Genomic DNA, 13,609 nt, shown 5'->3' on the forward strand with positions numbered 1-13,609 from the left:
AAGTGTGTGAGTCTCTTTATCAAAGCGCTGCATGCCTGTCCAGACATTCTGTTATCCTATTATGACTGCTTCTCCCTGGAGTCTCTGTTTGAAGGTCTCCGCTATAAGCCAGCTGCTTCTCCTGCTGTCTCAGACAGAACTTTACTTTCAGACAGAACTGAACAAACTTCAGCCACTTGTTGGTATCGCTGTTGACCTGTTTCATGTGTATTGTGTTTGTTCATTGATAGACTGATGATGATCAATAGGTCTATTCTAACCTCTGCTCCTTTGTGTGTGTGTGCGTGCGTGCGTGTGTGTGTGTGTGTGTGTGTGTGTGTGTGTGTGTGTGTGTGTGTGTGTGTGTGTGTGTGTGTGTGTGTGCATGTGTGTCCAGCTGGCCCTGTGATCTGGAGGATGCTGACCTACCCCCCCACGCGGAGAGCGCTCCTGGTGGGATGTGGACTTCAGATGTTCCAACAGCTCTCTGGGATCAACACCGTCATGTGAGTACACAGCCTAAGCTTTAGCATCTTAGTGGCCTTAGTGGCCCCCTGCACATTGAATATGGTACTGGCACTGACCTGTATATACTTGCATTCTCGTGTTTCTTTATCTTATCTTAATATTTATTGTGTTTGAAAAAAATATATATATATATATATTCTGCACTGTTGGAAGAGCTCGCAAGTAAGCATTTCACTGTACTGTTTTACACCTGTTGTATCCTGTGCACGTGGCGAATAACTTTGAAACTTGTTGGTTAGAGTTTCCGCATTAAGGAGATGTTTCTTATTTAACTCTACATCGTTGGGAAAGAGTAAGTAAGCATTTTACTGTAAGGTCTACACCTGTTATATTTGGCGCATGTGACAAATACAATTTGACTTTGATTTGATTTGATTTGGGGGAAGGCCCTGTTATAGACTAGCGTCCTGTCCAGGGGATGTACTTGTACATCAAGCTGCCTCACGCTACAGAAACAGGAGATATGCTCCGGCTCGCACTTGTGCAAGTTCGGTGGGCTAACATGCCTAGACTATAGCTCAGTGAGGTAACATGGTTTTGATGAAGGTACATTCATATTTACAGGATCAACACCATCATGTGAGTGGTGTGGTAACATGACTATAGCCTTTAGCTCAGTGGGCTTACATGGTCCTATGACTCATGTTGAATACCAGTTCAATGGTCCAGTCAACACTTAGACAATTGCATGCAGGATCTACACTGTCATGTGCTGTAAAGGAACCACACCTGTGTGATTGATAAGCAACCTTGCCTGAAGAAAATTGACAATTGACAGTGGTAACCCACACTATACATTTTTTGGGGTGTATGAAATGGTTTTCTTTCACATAACACACCCCTTTTTCTATTGCTGTTAATGGTTCATGCACTTTTATGCACTTTTCAGGGTCAATCGCTTGTGCCTGTAAGGTGGTAAACCATTGAATCTTTATTTCCATCTCAAGTGAGATTGCATCGTCTAGTTCTCGCTCATCCCCCCTGAGCTCAAGCATATTCTGGGCATTGGAAACAATCTTGCGATATGTGCTGTTGCTAAGCAACCATTCGAGGTGAGAGGAATAGGAAGTGGGTGTGCATGGGTGTCGGTTTGGTTCGGTGTGCCAGCGTGGGTATGTGTGTGTGGGTGATAACCAAGGTTTTACGTTTGTGTGTGTGTCCGTGTGTGTGTGTGTGTGAGTGAGTCTGTTAAGGTAGCTAGTGTGTGTTTTGGTCCGTTGCTGTGTTTACCTCTCCCTCTGGTAATTTGTAAAGCCACAGGTGGTGGCAGAGACAGCCGAGTGACAACAAATCAGGTTGATGGGTTGTCTGTCTCAGTGGGATCCGACATGGGGCACATTCCTCTGTGTCACTCATTCCTCATCAAACCAGCCCCAGCCCCAGCCCTAGCCCAGATAGAACAGCAGCACAGAGAGTCACAATGGTTCAGGGCAGTCACACAGAGACACTCACTCTTTCCCTGCCCAGCCCAAGATTGACTCAGCTTGCTAAGGAGTATATGGAGAGACAGTCCCTCACCCTCTGTTCAACTTAGACCTGTTTGTGTCACTCACTCTTTCTATTAGATCTGGAATCATAATGATTCGATTAGCCACATCATCCAGCAAGCAAAGGTCACTGTAGGAGAGAGAGGGAGCTAAAGAAGGAGGGAGAGAGAGGGAGGGAGGTAGAGAGAGGCAGACAGACAGAAGAGAGAGTGAGGTGATTAAGAAGTGGACAGAGAGAGGGAGAGATAAAGAAGGAGGGAGAGAGAGGGAGGGAGGTAGAGAGAGGCAGACAGACAGAAGAGAGAGTGAGGTGATTAAGAAGTGGACAGAGAGAGGGAGAGATAAAGAAGGAGGGAGAGAGAGGGAGGGAGGTAGAGAGAGGCATGCAGGCAGACAGACAGAAGAGAGAGTGAGGTGATTAAGAAGTGGACAGAGAGAGGGAGAGATAAAGAAGGAGGGAGAGAGAGGGAGGGAGGTAGAGAGAGGCAGACAGACAGAAGAGAGAGTGAGGTGATTAAGAAGTGGACAGAGAGAGGGAGAGATAAAGAAGGAGGGAGAGAGAGGGAGGGAGGTAGAGAGAGGCATGCAGGCAGACAGACAGAAGAGAGAGTGAGGTGATTAAGAAGTGGACAGAGAGAGGGGGGAGATAAAGGGAAAGAGAGCTAATTAATGAGAGAAGGAGGGGCCGAGAGGGAAGGTCATCTGTCTGTTTCTCCTCTGCGAGCAGTTAAGCCTGAGACTACAGCGAGAGCCTACTAATCCTGTCTGGCAGACTAGCAGAGGCCACAGGTGTTGTTGATGCATCCATAATAGACAATGTCTATTAATGACGATGTCACTGAACATTAAGCATGTCTTACTCTGGTCTCAACATGATACTCATGTCCACAGATAACCGGATTACTTACAGTATATGTCAAAGTTTGTATTTAGTAAGAAATGCCACTGTACATCCTACTGTAAAATTATACATTATTTGGAATTAACCAGCATAGGGTAACCTTTCAGATGTTGTTGTTTATATCTTAATCTTTTGGTTTGTCATATTTTGGTGTATAATTTAGTTTTGATGTGTGAATGTTTGTTTTTGTGGGGCAGTTGGCAGACACAGATGGTCAGCTGTAGAAATGTAATGTTGAGAGATGTTGAGACATGCCAATTAACTAGTGACTCCGCTGGACAGCCTGGGAGGAGAGCTGTAAAGGTCCAGTCGTTCGTGTGTGTTTGTGTGTGTGTGTGTGTCTGTCTGTGTCTGTCTCTGTGTGTGTATTGCCCTTGATGACTGATGACAGTCTGTTGTGTATTTCTTATAGTTGATAAGCAGCTTTTAGGCTATCGTAGTAGAAAGGCCTCATGTAGCTTATGCAGATCACGTAGCTGTGTGTAATTACTGACCCACCTGACCAGGAAAAACTCTGGACCCTAACATACAGTAGTTGTTGTTGTTTTCTTTTAGAGGTGTGTAAGCGTCACCATCTTGTTAGTATAGTTGAACAGGTTTGAGCAGAGTTGAGCAGTATCCTTGTGTTCTCTATGTTTAGTAAACTCAGTCTCTGTGTGTTCAGCAGCATTAGACATGAGTGTGATAATGCATTCTCCTTTCATTGGAGAAATAGGCCAGTTCCCAAGGGAGACATTTCTCGCCTCAATCTCTCCATTCTCTCCATTCTCTCCATTCTCTCCATTCTCTCTCTCTCTCTCTCTCTCTCTCTCTCTCTCTCTCTCTCTCTCTCTCTCTCTCTCTCTCTCTCTCTCTCTCTCTCTCTCTCTCTCTCTCTCTCTCTCTCTCTCTCTCTCTCTCTCTCTCTCTCTCTCTCTCTCTCTCTCTCTCTGTCTCTGTCTCTGTCTCTCTCTCTCTCTCTGTCTCTCTCTGTCTCTCTCTCTCTCTCAGTGCTCTTAGGCCCCTATGCTTTCTATCTCTCCTGTTTCTCTCTCTCTCCCTCCCCTCCTCCCTCTCTTGAATTTATATGTTACCTGGTCAGTGTGCTGTCTGTGAGTATCAATGTGTTTAAATGATTGTGCCATTGAACCCCCAGTCATGAGTGGTTATTGGTTAGGGATATGATAGCTGGTCCTCTCACTCCTCGCATCTCACATACACACAACACACAGTCAATGCTGCTGCTCTCGTATACACGATGTATTCAACTGCGTTACCAAGACACTACCCACTATATTTGTAAATACAGTCATGCTTGACATAGCAGTAGCACATTCATTATCTATCCTGTATATGATATTGTGTACATGCCAGGCTATTAATATGCATACTACCTATATACTATTATTATTATTATTATAATTTGTATTTTTTTACTATTATTATTGATATTGATTATTGTACTGCAATGTTGTGGGAGCTAGCACACAAGCATTTTGCTGCACTTTTTATACCTGCTGTAAACCAGTGTACGTTGACACACACATACACAAACACACACTCCTCGTGTCAGACTGAGGCTGCCAATGCATCCATCCGCTTTAACGATCAGGCCATCATGACCTTTCCAGACAATATCATATTGTTTGTCTTTAGGTCAGCTAACAGCGTAGCCAGCCTTAAAGGAGCTCTGATAGGTTAGGTTAGGTATTGTTTGCTGGGTCCTTAGACCCCCCCAAGTATCTATCTCTGGATGCGTCCCAAATGGCACCCTATTCTCTATATATATATTGCACTACTTTTCACCAGAGCCCTATCGGCCCTGGTCAAAATTAGTGCGCTATGTAGGAAATAGAGTGTCATTTGGGACGCATCCTCTATCTCCTGGGAGGGAGTGGGCTTTTCAGCTTGCTCTCTCTTTCCCGCTTGAATCCTTTTCAATTGTGTGCATATTCAATGAAGCTCCGGTAATGGATTTGTAAATGTCAGCTGTAAGTGAATAATTTATGTCCCTCTCACCTTTAGAGTGAAATGGACTGGAGCACGGTAGGTAGACAGAGAGAGGTGAGAGGGTCAGGCAGTCAGAGCGAGGTGAGAGGGTCAGGTAGTGAGAGAGAGATGAGAGGGTCAGGCAGTCAGAGCGAGGTGAGAGGGTCAGGTAGTGAGAGAGAGATGAGAGGGTCAGGTAGTGAGAGAGAGGTGAGAGGGTCAGGTAGTCAGAGAGAGGTGAGAGGGTCAGGTAGTCAGGTAGTCAGAGAGAGGTGAGAGGGTCAAGCAGTCAGAGAGAGGTGAGAGGGTCAGGTAGTCAGAGAGAGGTGAGAGGGTCAGGTAGTCAGAGAGAGGTGAGAGGGTCAGGTAGTCAGAGAGAGGTGAGAGGGTCAGGTAGTCAGGTAGTCAGAGAGAGGTGAGAGGGTCAGGTAGTCAGAGAGAGGTGAGAGGGTCAGGTAGTCAGAGAGAGGTGAGAGGGTCAGGTAGTCAGGTAGTCAGAGAGAGGTGAGAGGGTCAGGTAGTCAGAGAGAGGTGAGAGGGTCAGGTAGTCAGGTAGTCAGAGAGAGGTGAGAGGGTCAGGTAGTCAGAGAGAGGTGAGAGGGTCAGGTAGTCAGAGAGAGGTGAGAGGGTCAGGTAGTCAGGTAGTCAGAGAGAGGTGAGAGGGTCAGGTAGTCAGAGAGAGGTGAGAGGGTCAGGTAGTCAGGTAGTCAGAGAGAGGTGAGAGGGTCAGGTAGTCAGAGAGAGGTGAGAGGGTCAGGTAGTCAGAGAGAGGTGAGAGGGTCAGGTAGTCAGGTAGTCAGAGAGAGGTGAGAGGGTCAGGTAGTCAGAGAGAGGTGAGAGGGTCAGGTAGTCAGAGAGAGGTGAGAGGGTCAGGTAGTCAGGTAGTCAGAGAGAGGTGAGAGGGTCAAGCAGTCAGAGAGAGGTGAGAGGGTCAGGTAGTCAGAGAGAGGTGAGAGGGTCAGGTAGTCAGAGAGAGGTGAGGGGGTCAGGTAGTGAGAGAGAGGTGAGAGGGTCAGGTAGTGAGAGAGAGGTGAGAGGGGAGCAGAGGGGTGAGGAGGGAGAAGAGGGGGAGATGGAGGAGAGGTGAGGGGGACACATTGTATTTCTTATGAATAGAATTGATTGTACAAGAGTTCTTTCTGGCCATGTGATTAACTCCAGGTCAAAACCTGTATTATATATATATATATATATATATATATTAATATCAGGACACAGACACATACAGGCCCACTTCTCTCTTTCTTTTCTGCCTCTCCTCCACCTATCTCTCCTTTGCCCGTCCACCCAAGTCTCAGAGGTGAGTGCACACAAACATATCTCTTTCAGACACCACTTCCATCCTTCTCTCTTCCACCTTAACATTCCATTCCTCGTACTCTACCTAATCACCCTCTTTCCCCTCCTACACTCTCTCTTCCTCCCCTCTCTCTGACATCTTTGTTGTCACCTTGTCTTCATGTAGGAGTGGAAAGAGGAGAAAGGTGTGACGTGAATCTACGGCAGAGCATAGCCAGTGGAGTGCAGACAGAGTGCAAGTTCCATTTTCAGAACAGAGGTTCTGAAGGACATTTCACACCTTCTGCCTGCTCCTCTCACATCACATACAGCCCCTGGCACAATCTGAAATGGTACCCTATTCCCTATATAGTGCACTACTTTTGACCGGAGCCTATAGTGAATAGGGTGCCATTTCGGACACAGCCACTCTGTTATATAACCTCCATCTTGGATCTGTGAATCATCTTGGAGGAGGTCAAGCGGTCAGTGTTGGTGACACGCTGGGATATTGTTAACGTTGCTGTTGTTGTTGTTGTGTTTTTGTGTATTTACACAATCTACAGTCTACCATGTCACCTTTGTTTTGGTTTTCAAGAGCCAGCTTGTGTGTCCTCCTTCAAACCCAGTCAAAGTCAGCCAATGTTTATCTAGCTAGACTCTCAAGAAGGAGATGAGTGTTTCTTGTTTATGTACTGATTTGTTTGTCTCTCCACTCCACTGTGAAGTTCCTATTCAGCTTTTTATACTTGCATAAATGTATGAATGTAATCATGTAATAGGGACAGCGTAACATCTTGAAAATGCATTACAGCACTTGTTGCCGCACAATTCTGAGCATAAGCACCATAGCTAATGCAGTGGAAGACTTGATTATTACACTTGATGACTCTCACTCAGTCACTCAGTCACTCTCCTCCTCCGTTTTGGTCTATACAGTGCATTCTGAAAGTATTCAGACCCCTTGACCTTTTCCACATTTTGTTACGTTACAGCCTTATTCTAAAATTGATTCAATTGTTTTTTCCCCCCTCATCAATCTACAAACAATACGCCATAATGATTCTGGAGCTCTGTCAGAGTGACCATCGGGTCCTTGATTGCTCAGTTTGGCCGGGCGGCCAAGCTCCAGGAAGAGTCTTGGTGGTTCCAAACTTCTTCCATTTAAGAATGTTGGAGGCCACTGTGTTCTTGGGGACCTTCAATGCTTCAGAAATATTTTGGTACCCTTCCCCAGATCTGTGCCTCGACACAATCCTGTTTCGAAGCTCTGCGGGCAATACCTTCGCCCTCATGGCTTGGTCTTTGCTCTGACATGCACTGTCAACTGTGGGACCTTATATAGACAGGTGTGTGCCTTTCCAAATCATGTCCAATCAATTGAATTTACCACAGGTGGACTCCAAGCCGTAGAAACATCTCAAGGATGATCAATGGAAACAGGATGCACCTGAGCTCAATTTCTAGTCTTTTAGAAAAGGGTCTGAATACTTATGTTAATAAGGTATTTCATTTTTTAATTTTTTATAAATGTGCAAACATTTCAAAAAACCTGTTTTTGCTTTTCATAATGGGGTACTGTGTGTAGATTGATGAGGATTTTTATTTATTTAATCAATTTCAGAATAAGGCTCTAGTGTAACAAAATGTGGAAAAATGGAAGGGGTCTGAATACTTTCCGAATGCTCTGTATACCTCTCTTGTCTCTTCTCCATCTTCCTTTCTTTCTTTTGGCTGTATGGTATCTTTTGGTGTCTTGTGCTATTGGCATTCAGACCAGTATATGGAACAGTCCTGTGTATTTGTCCCTATCCTACCCTTGGCCCAAGTGATCCCCACATACCTCAGATGTACAGGGCTATGGATGGGTGTAGAGGGGTGTGTGTTTGTGGGGTGAGGAAGGGTGTGCGTGTGTGGGGTGCGGAAGGGTGTATTAGAGGGTTGTAATTGAACATGTCCATGGCATATCGCTGACCTATTGCTAGATATCACTTATTAAAGATGGTGGTTACCATGGTGAATTGAACTGGCTTCCAGATAACTTTTTTTTCTCCTCCCATACTGAGAACAAGAATGATCTCCTCTTTTCTGTATTCTCTCCTCTCTCTCTCTCTCTCTCTCTCTCTCTCTCTCTCTCTCTCTCTCTCTCTCTCTCTCTCTCTCTCTCTCTCTCAGAGCTTTGATCTAGATTATCACACTGTGGTAAATCTGTTAGTGTGTCAATGCAGGAATTAGTCTCCCTTCTTACCAATGCTTTTACCCACAGTGGGCTGCAGAGACAGGAAGCCAAATAAGGGTGGGCTTTTACTGGCACACGCACACACGAAGATCTGCATGAAGTCTGACTGTAGGGCTGTGGCAGTTATGACATTTTGTCAGCCGGTTATTGTCATGCAAAAGACTGCTGTCTCACGGTAATTGATCGTTAATTATCATAAACACGTTTAGCATCTCTAGGCCTCCACGCATACAAGCTACATACAAGCTACATTTAAAAAAAGTTGAATAAATCAATTGAGTATACACCATCACAGTAAATCCATTATTTATTTTAGGCAGGTCTAAAGAAACTGTCTCGTTCGTTGTGTAAAGGATCGGACCAAGGTGCAGCGTGGTATGCATACATAGTCGTTTATTACACTGCTCAAAAAAATAAAGGCACGCACATTCCTGTGTGAAATGATATATAATATATGCCATGTGTGTGTTTTGTGTGCACTACCGGTTGGCGTGTGTCTATACCTGTGTTTATCCATGTGTGTGTGGCATTGCGTGCCTGTTTATACCTGTGGATGCAGAGGGGATTATAGACAATGACGCACCTGCAGTCACTGAGCCATCATCGTTTTCATCATCACCGCTTGGTTTTTCCAGAGTAAACTGGCTTCTCCACTAATGTTTCTTGCTTCAGAGGAGTGAACAAATGAAATGAAACGTTGATATGTGGCAGGCTTGTCACAGAACCCAATCACACTCTGTTCCCTGGTGGTAAACCACAGCATGAGTTTATTCAAAACGTTTCTAAGAGCTCAATTCGATCTATTCAATCATACTCTGAAGTGCAGGGTGAAGTTTGTAAACAAAGACGCTGCATATACACTGCTCAAAAAAATTAAGGGAACACTTAAACAACACAATGTAACTCCAAGTCAATCACACTTCTGTGAAATCAAACTGTCCACTTAGGAAGCAACACTGATTGACAATACATTTCACATGCTGTTGTGCAAATGGTGGAAATTATAGGCAATTAGCAAGACACCCCCAATAAAGAAGTGGTTCTGCAGGTGGTGACCACAGACCACTTCTCAGTTCCTATGCTTCCTGGCTGATGTTTTGGTCACTTTTGAATGCTGGCGGTGCTTTCACTCTAGTGGTAGCATGAGACGGAGTCTACAACCCACACAAGTGGCTCGGGTAGTGCAGCTCATCCAGGATGGCACATCAATGCGAGCTGTGGCAAGAAGGTTTGCTGTGTCTGTCAGCGTAGTGTCCAGAGCATGGAGGCGCTACCAGGAGACAGGCCAGTACATCAGGAGACGTGGAGGAGGCCGTAGGAGGGCAACAACCCAGCAGCAGGACCGCTACCTCCGCCTTTGTGCAAGGAGGAGCAGGAGGGGGCACTGCCAGAGCCCTGCAAAATGACCCCCAGCAGGCCACAAATGTGCATGTCTGCTCAAACGGTCAGAAACAGACTCCATGAGGGTGGTATGAGGGCCCGACGTCCACAGGTGGGGGTTGTGCTTACAGCCCAACACCGTGCAGGACGTTTGGCATTTGCCAGAGAACACCAAGATTGGCAAATTCACCACTGGCGCGCTGTGCTCTTCACAGATGAAAGCAGGTTCACACTGAGCACATGTGACAGACGTGACAGAGTCTGGAGACGCCGTGGAGAACGTTCTGCTGCCTGCAACATCCTCCAGCATGACCGGTTTGGCGGTGGGTCAGTCATGGTGTGGGGTGGCATTTCTTTAGGGGGCCACACAGCCCTCCATGTGCTCGCCAGAGGTAGCCTGACTGCCATTAGGTACCGAGATGAGATCCTCAGACCCCTTGTGAGACCATATGCTGGTGCGGTTGGCCCTGGGTTCCTCCTAATGCAAGACAATGCTAGACCTCATGTGACTGGAGTGTGTCAGCAGTTCCTGCAAGAGGAAGGCATTGATGCTATGGACTGGCCCGCCCGTTCCCCAGACCTGAATCCAATTGAGCACATCTGGGACATCATGTCTCACTCCATCCACCAACGCCACGTTGCACCACAGACTGTCCAGGAGTTGGCGGATGCTTTAGTCCAGGTCTGGGAGGAGATCCCTCAGGAGACCATCCGCCACCTCATCAGGAGCATGCCCAGGCGTTGTAGGGAGATCATACAGGCACGTGGAGGCCACACACACTACTGAGCCTCATTTTGACTTGTTTTAAGGACATTAAATCAAAGTTGGATCAGCCTGTAGTGTGGTTTTCCACTTTAATTTTGAGGGTGACTCCAAATCCAGACCTCCATGGGTTGATACAGTTGATTTCCATTGATAATTTTTGTGTGATTCTGTTGTCAGCACATTCAACTATGTAAAGAAAAAAGTATTTAATAAGATTATTTCATTCATTCAGATCTAGGATGTGTTGTTTAAGTGTTCCCTTTATTTTTTTGAGCAGTGTATTATAAACACAGACAAAATAACAAAATCCAATAGAACGTGAAGTTCTAAAGGCTAACAGCAACAAGTCTAAACAGAAACAAGATCCCACAACATAGGTAGGCAAAATGGCTACCTAAGTATGATCCCCAATCAGAGACAACGATGGACAGCTGCCTCTGATTGGGAACCACACCCGGCCAACATAGAAATAGAATAAAGTAGATTCTATCCAAATCACACCCTGACCTAACCAAACAGAGAATACAGGTGATCTCTAAGGTCAGGGCGTGACAGAAACATTATGATATGAAGAAAATGTATTTCAGAAGAACAGAATATGAGTCATGTTATCTGGCTATGCACCATGCCATATGCTGTAGGCTAGTTCATTTAGCTGACAAGATACACGTATAAGTCCTGTGCCATTATTTTATATTATATGATTTTATAGTAAGAAGAATATAACTGAACTTAGCTGAATAAAATAGAATGTACATTTTTCCCATTCCGGAGCGAGAGTGCACTTATGATGTGGCTATGTTGAGCGTAAAGGTGATCATTTGAAACAGGTCCTATACGCTAGATTTAGAGTTATTTGGCAACTTTAGTTGTGAATGATACAAACCATAGAATGCCTTGGAAATCAAAATATATATGGGCTGTATGATGCGACTTTAGGCTATTGATGATTTCCGAAACTCACAAAAAAAGCTTGTGCTCTTTTCCTTGCCTCAGGCTGCACACGCTGTTCTCTCATCAAGTGCTCATATTTTTACCTATCAGACTATTCTCAATTTAATATTGTCTTTACTAATATGCACAATTAGTTTTGATTTAGAATGGCCCATTATCAAATGGGCAGGAACAGGGGCAAGAGAAAAACATCTATTTCATCCTTATGCACTCGAATAGCTAATAGGGGCCGGTTCATTTCACTCATGTTGGGTAGGCTACTCCGGTTATTTCACCACATGACCGGTGATATTCCGCCCAAACTCTGTATGCCATGGGCTCTCCAACCCTGTTCCTGCAGCTACCCAGTGCTTCATTTGGGAAAGCAAGTAAAATCTGTTCGGGAACATCGATAGTAACATGTTTTCACAATGAAACATGGGCTATTTCATTAAACTGTTGACATCTCCTCTCTCTGCATGCTGGAGAAAATAATGAAGGAGAGAGGAGAGGAGATGGAAACGCACAGTAGTGAGATATTCTGTAGCTAAAGGTAATGTGTCAGACTATTATTATTTTTATTATATTTTTTATGCCCTATTACTAAGCTATTCAAAATCAAATTCAAATTCACTGTAATTATAGGCTAACTCTGAATTTGTTTAATTTAGGCTAGAACAATTATGTTCCAAAGTTATCTTAAATCAGTCTTTTTTTTATGTTTTTCTGCCATGTGTAATATGCGGTAGGCTATGTATTGTATAATTATTATTTTAATTCAGGGTTTTTTTCAGGCTTGGGCTCATATATAGGCCTATGCCAATGCATAAGCTATAATATGCATATGTGGTTTTGAATTAATCATCATCTTAGAAAGCACTGTTCATTTCGTTGTGTTAGGTTTTGAAAAAACATCCACAACGACCATGTTTTTCACTCAGATTCAACCTGTTCTTTCTTCAAATTGATCAATCACAGTGACGTGAGTTTTAAAAGCACATACTGTTTGATGTGATTTTTGATTGCATTTGCATTGATGTCAAAGTGGTTAGAGGGACAATAGAGCCCTGAATACCAGGCCATTAGCGACCTGATGATGATTAGCGAATTGGGTACTACTAACTCATGTCCCGAGTGTATAAGAGGAGATTACCATGACTCAACGGTCACATAGAATTTTACTCTGGTCATGGATACGGTCACCGCAACAGCCCTAAGTCTGAGTCATACTGCATAAACACCTGGTGCTTTTTAGTTGTGTTGGATTAATAGTTTTGGCTACAGAGCTTCAGACTTCTCGTCCGCTCCGGTCGTCATACATAGGCTATATCATTTTAATATTGTTTTTATATATGACAGCTTTATTGAGTGTCTGAGACCTTCCAGACTTGTCAGAAATGACAAATGACATCTGTACTGCCAGCTGTGTCCAGTTCAGAGTAGTTACCCTTGTCTAAAATGTATTACATTTAATAACTAATTGAACACAGTCATTTCAATTAGCACAGGCTGTTATTATCTACAATCTACAGTATCATCGCCATTTGACCATCTCACCACCTGCAACAGAGGGCCACATGGACGTCATTAGTAGAATGTTTTAGTGGGCAGTGTAATTTATATAATTGGGCTGTGAGCTCCCCGGGAGTCCAAGAATGAGCCTGCAGCCTCATCGTTAGCAGGGACTGGGGAAGGTTCCTTCTTTCCTCTGCTTGTGGTCTGGGGGGGGTCTCACCCACTAAAATACATCTGTTTTATTCCACATTTCTGGAATGGACCCAGAGCCTAAAGATACATACACTTTGGCTAACTCTGTTTGAGACTATGATTTTTAACTGGCACCATGTGGTTACCACCCAATAGTCTGTATTATGGCAGTATTTGAATGCTGTGTTGGAAGTACACTAATGTAGTATTTACAGCACTCTATGTAGCTGGTTAAGTCATGTTTGTTGTGGATGTGTATGAAAATGTATGCACTCACTAACTGTAAGTCGCTCTGGATAAGAGCGTCTGCTAAATGACTAAAATGTCAAATGTAATGTGGTGTGGTGGTGATGCTATGTTCTGTCAGAGCAGAGGGTAGCTGGCTGGGCTGGTTAGCTGTGAGCTGTGCTTCCCTTCCGGCTGGCCTTGCTGCTTCTTAATCA

At 44.5% G+C, this 13,609-nt stretch overlaps 1 protein-coding gene across 1 annotated transcript in view; it reads left to right on the forward strand.

Annotated features, from left to right (window-relative positions):
• The window catches only part of LOC311146631 (proton myo-inositol cotransporter-like), a gene marked incomplete at both ends in the record, with an annotated part of 53,203 nt that overhangs the window by 34,336 nt on the left and 5,258 nt on the right, over positions 1 to 13,609 (forward strand). Inside the window, one exon of the mRNA XM_084183161.1 lies at positions 377 to 485. Within this exon, the coding sequence (XP_084039287.1) occupies positions 377 to 485 (109 nt within the window). The remainder of the gene's footprint in view (positions 1 to 376; positions 486 to 13,609) is intronic.

The sequence above is a fragment of the Coregonus lavaretus genome, assembly GCF_964263955.1.
Source record: "Coregonus lavaretus genome assembly, chromosome: 19".
Lineage (NCBI taxonomy): Eukaryota > Metazoa > Chordata > Actinopteri > Salmoniformes > Salmonidae > Coregonus > Coregonus lavaretus.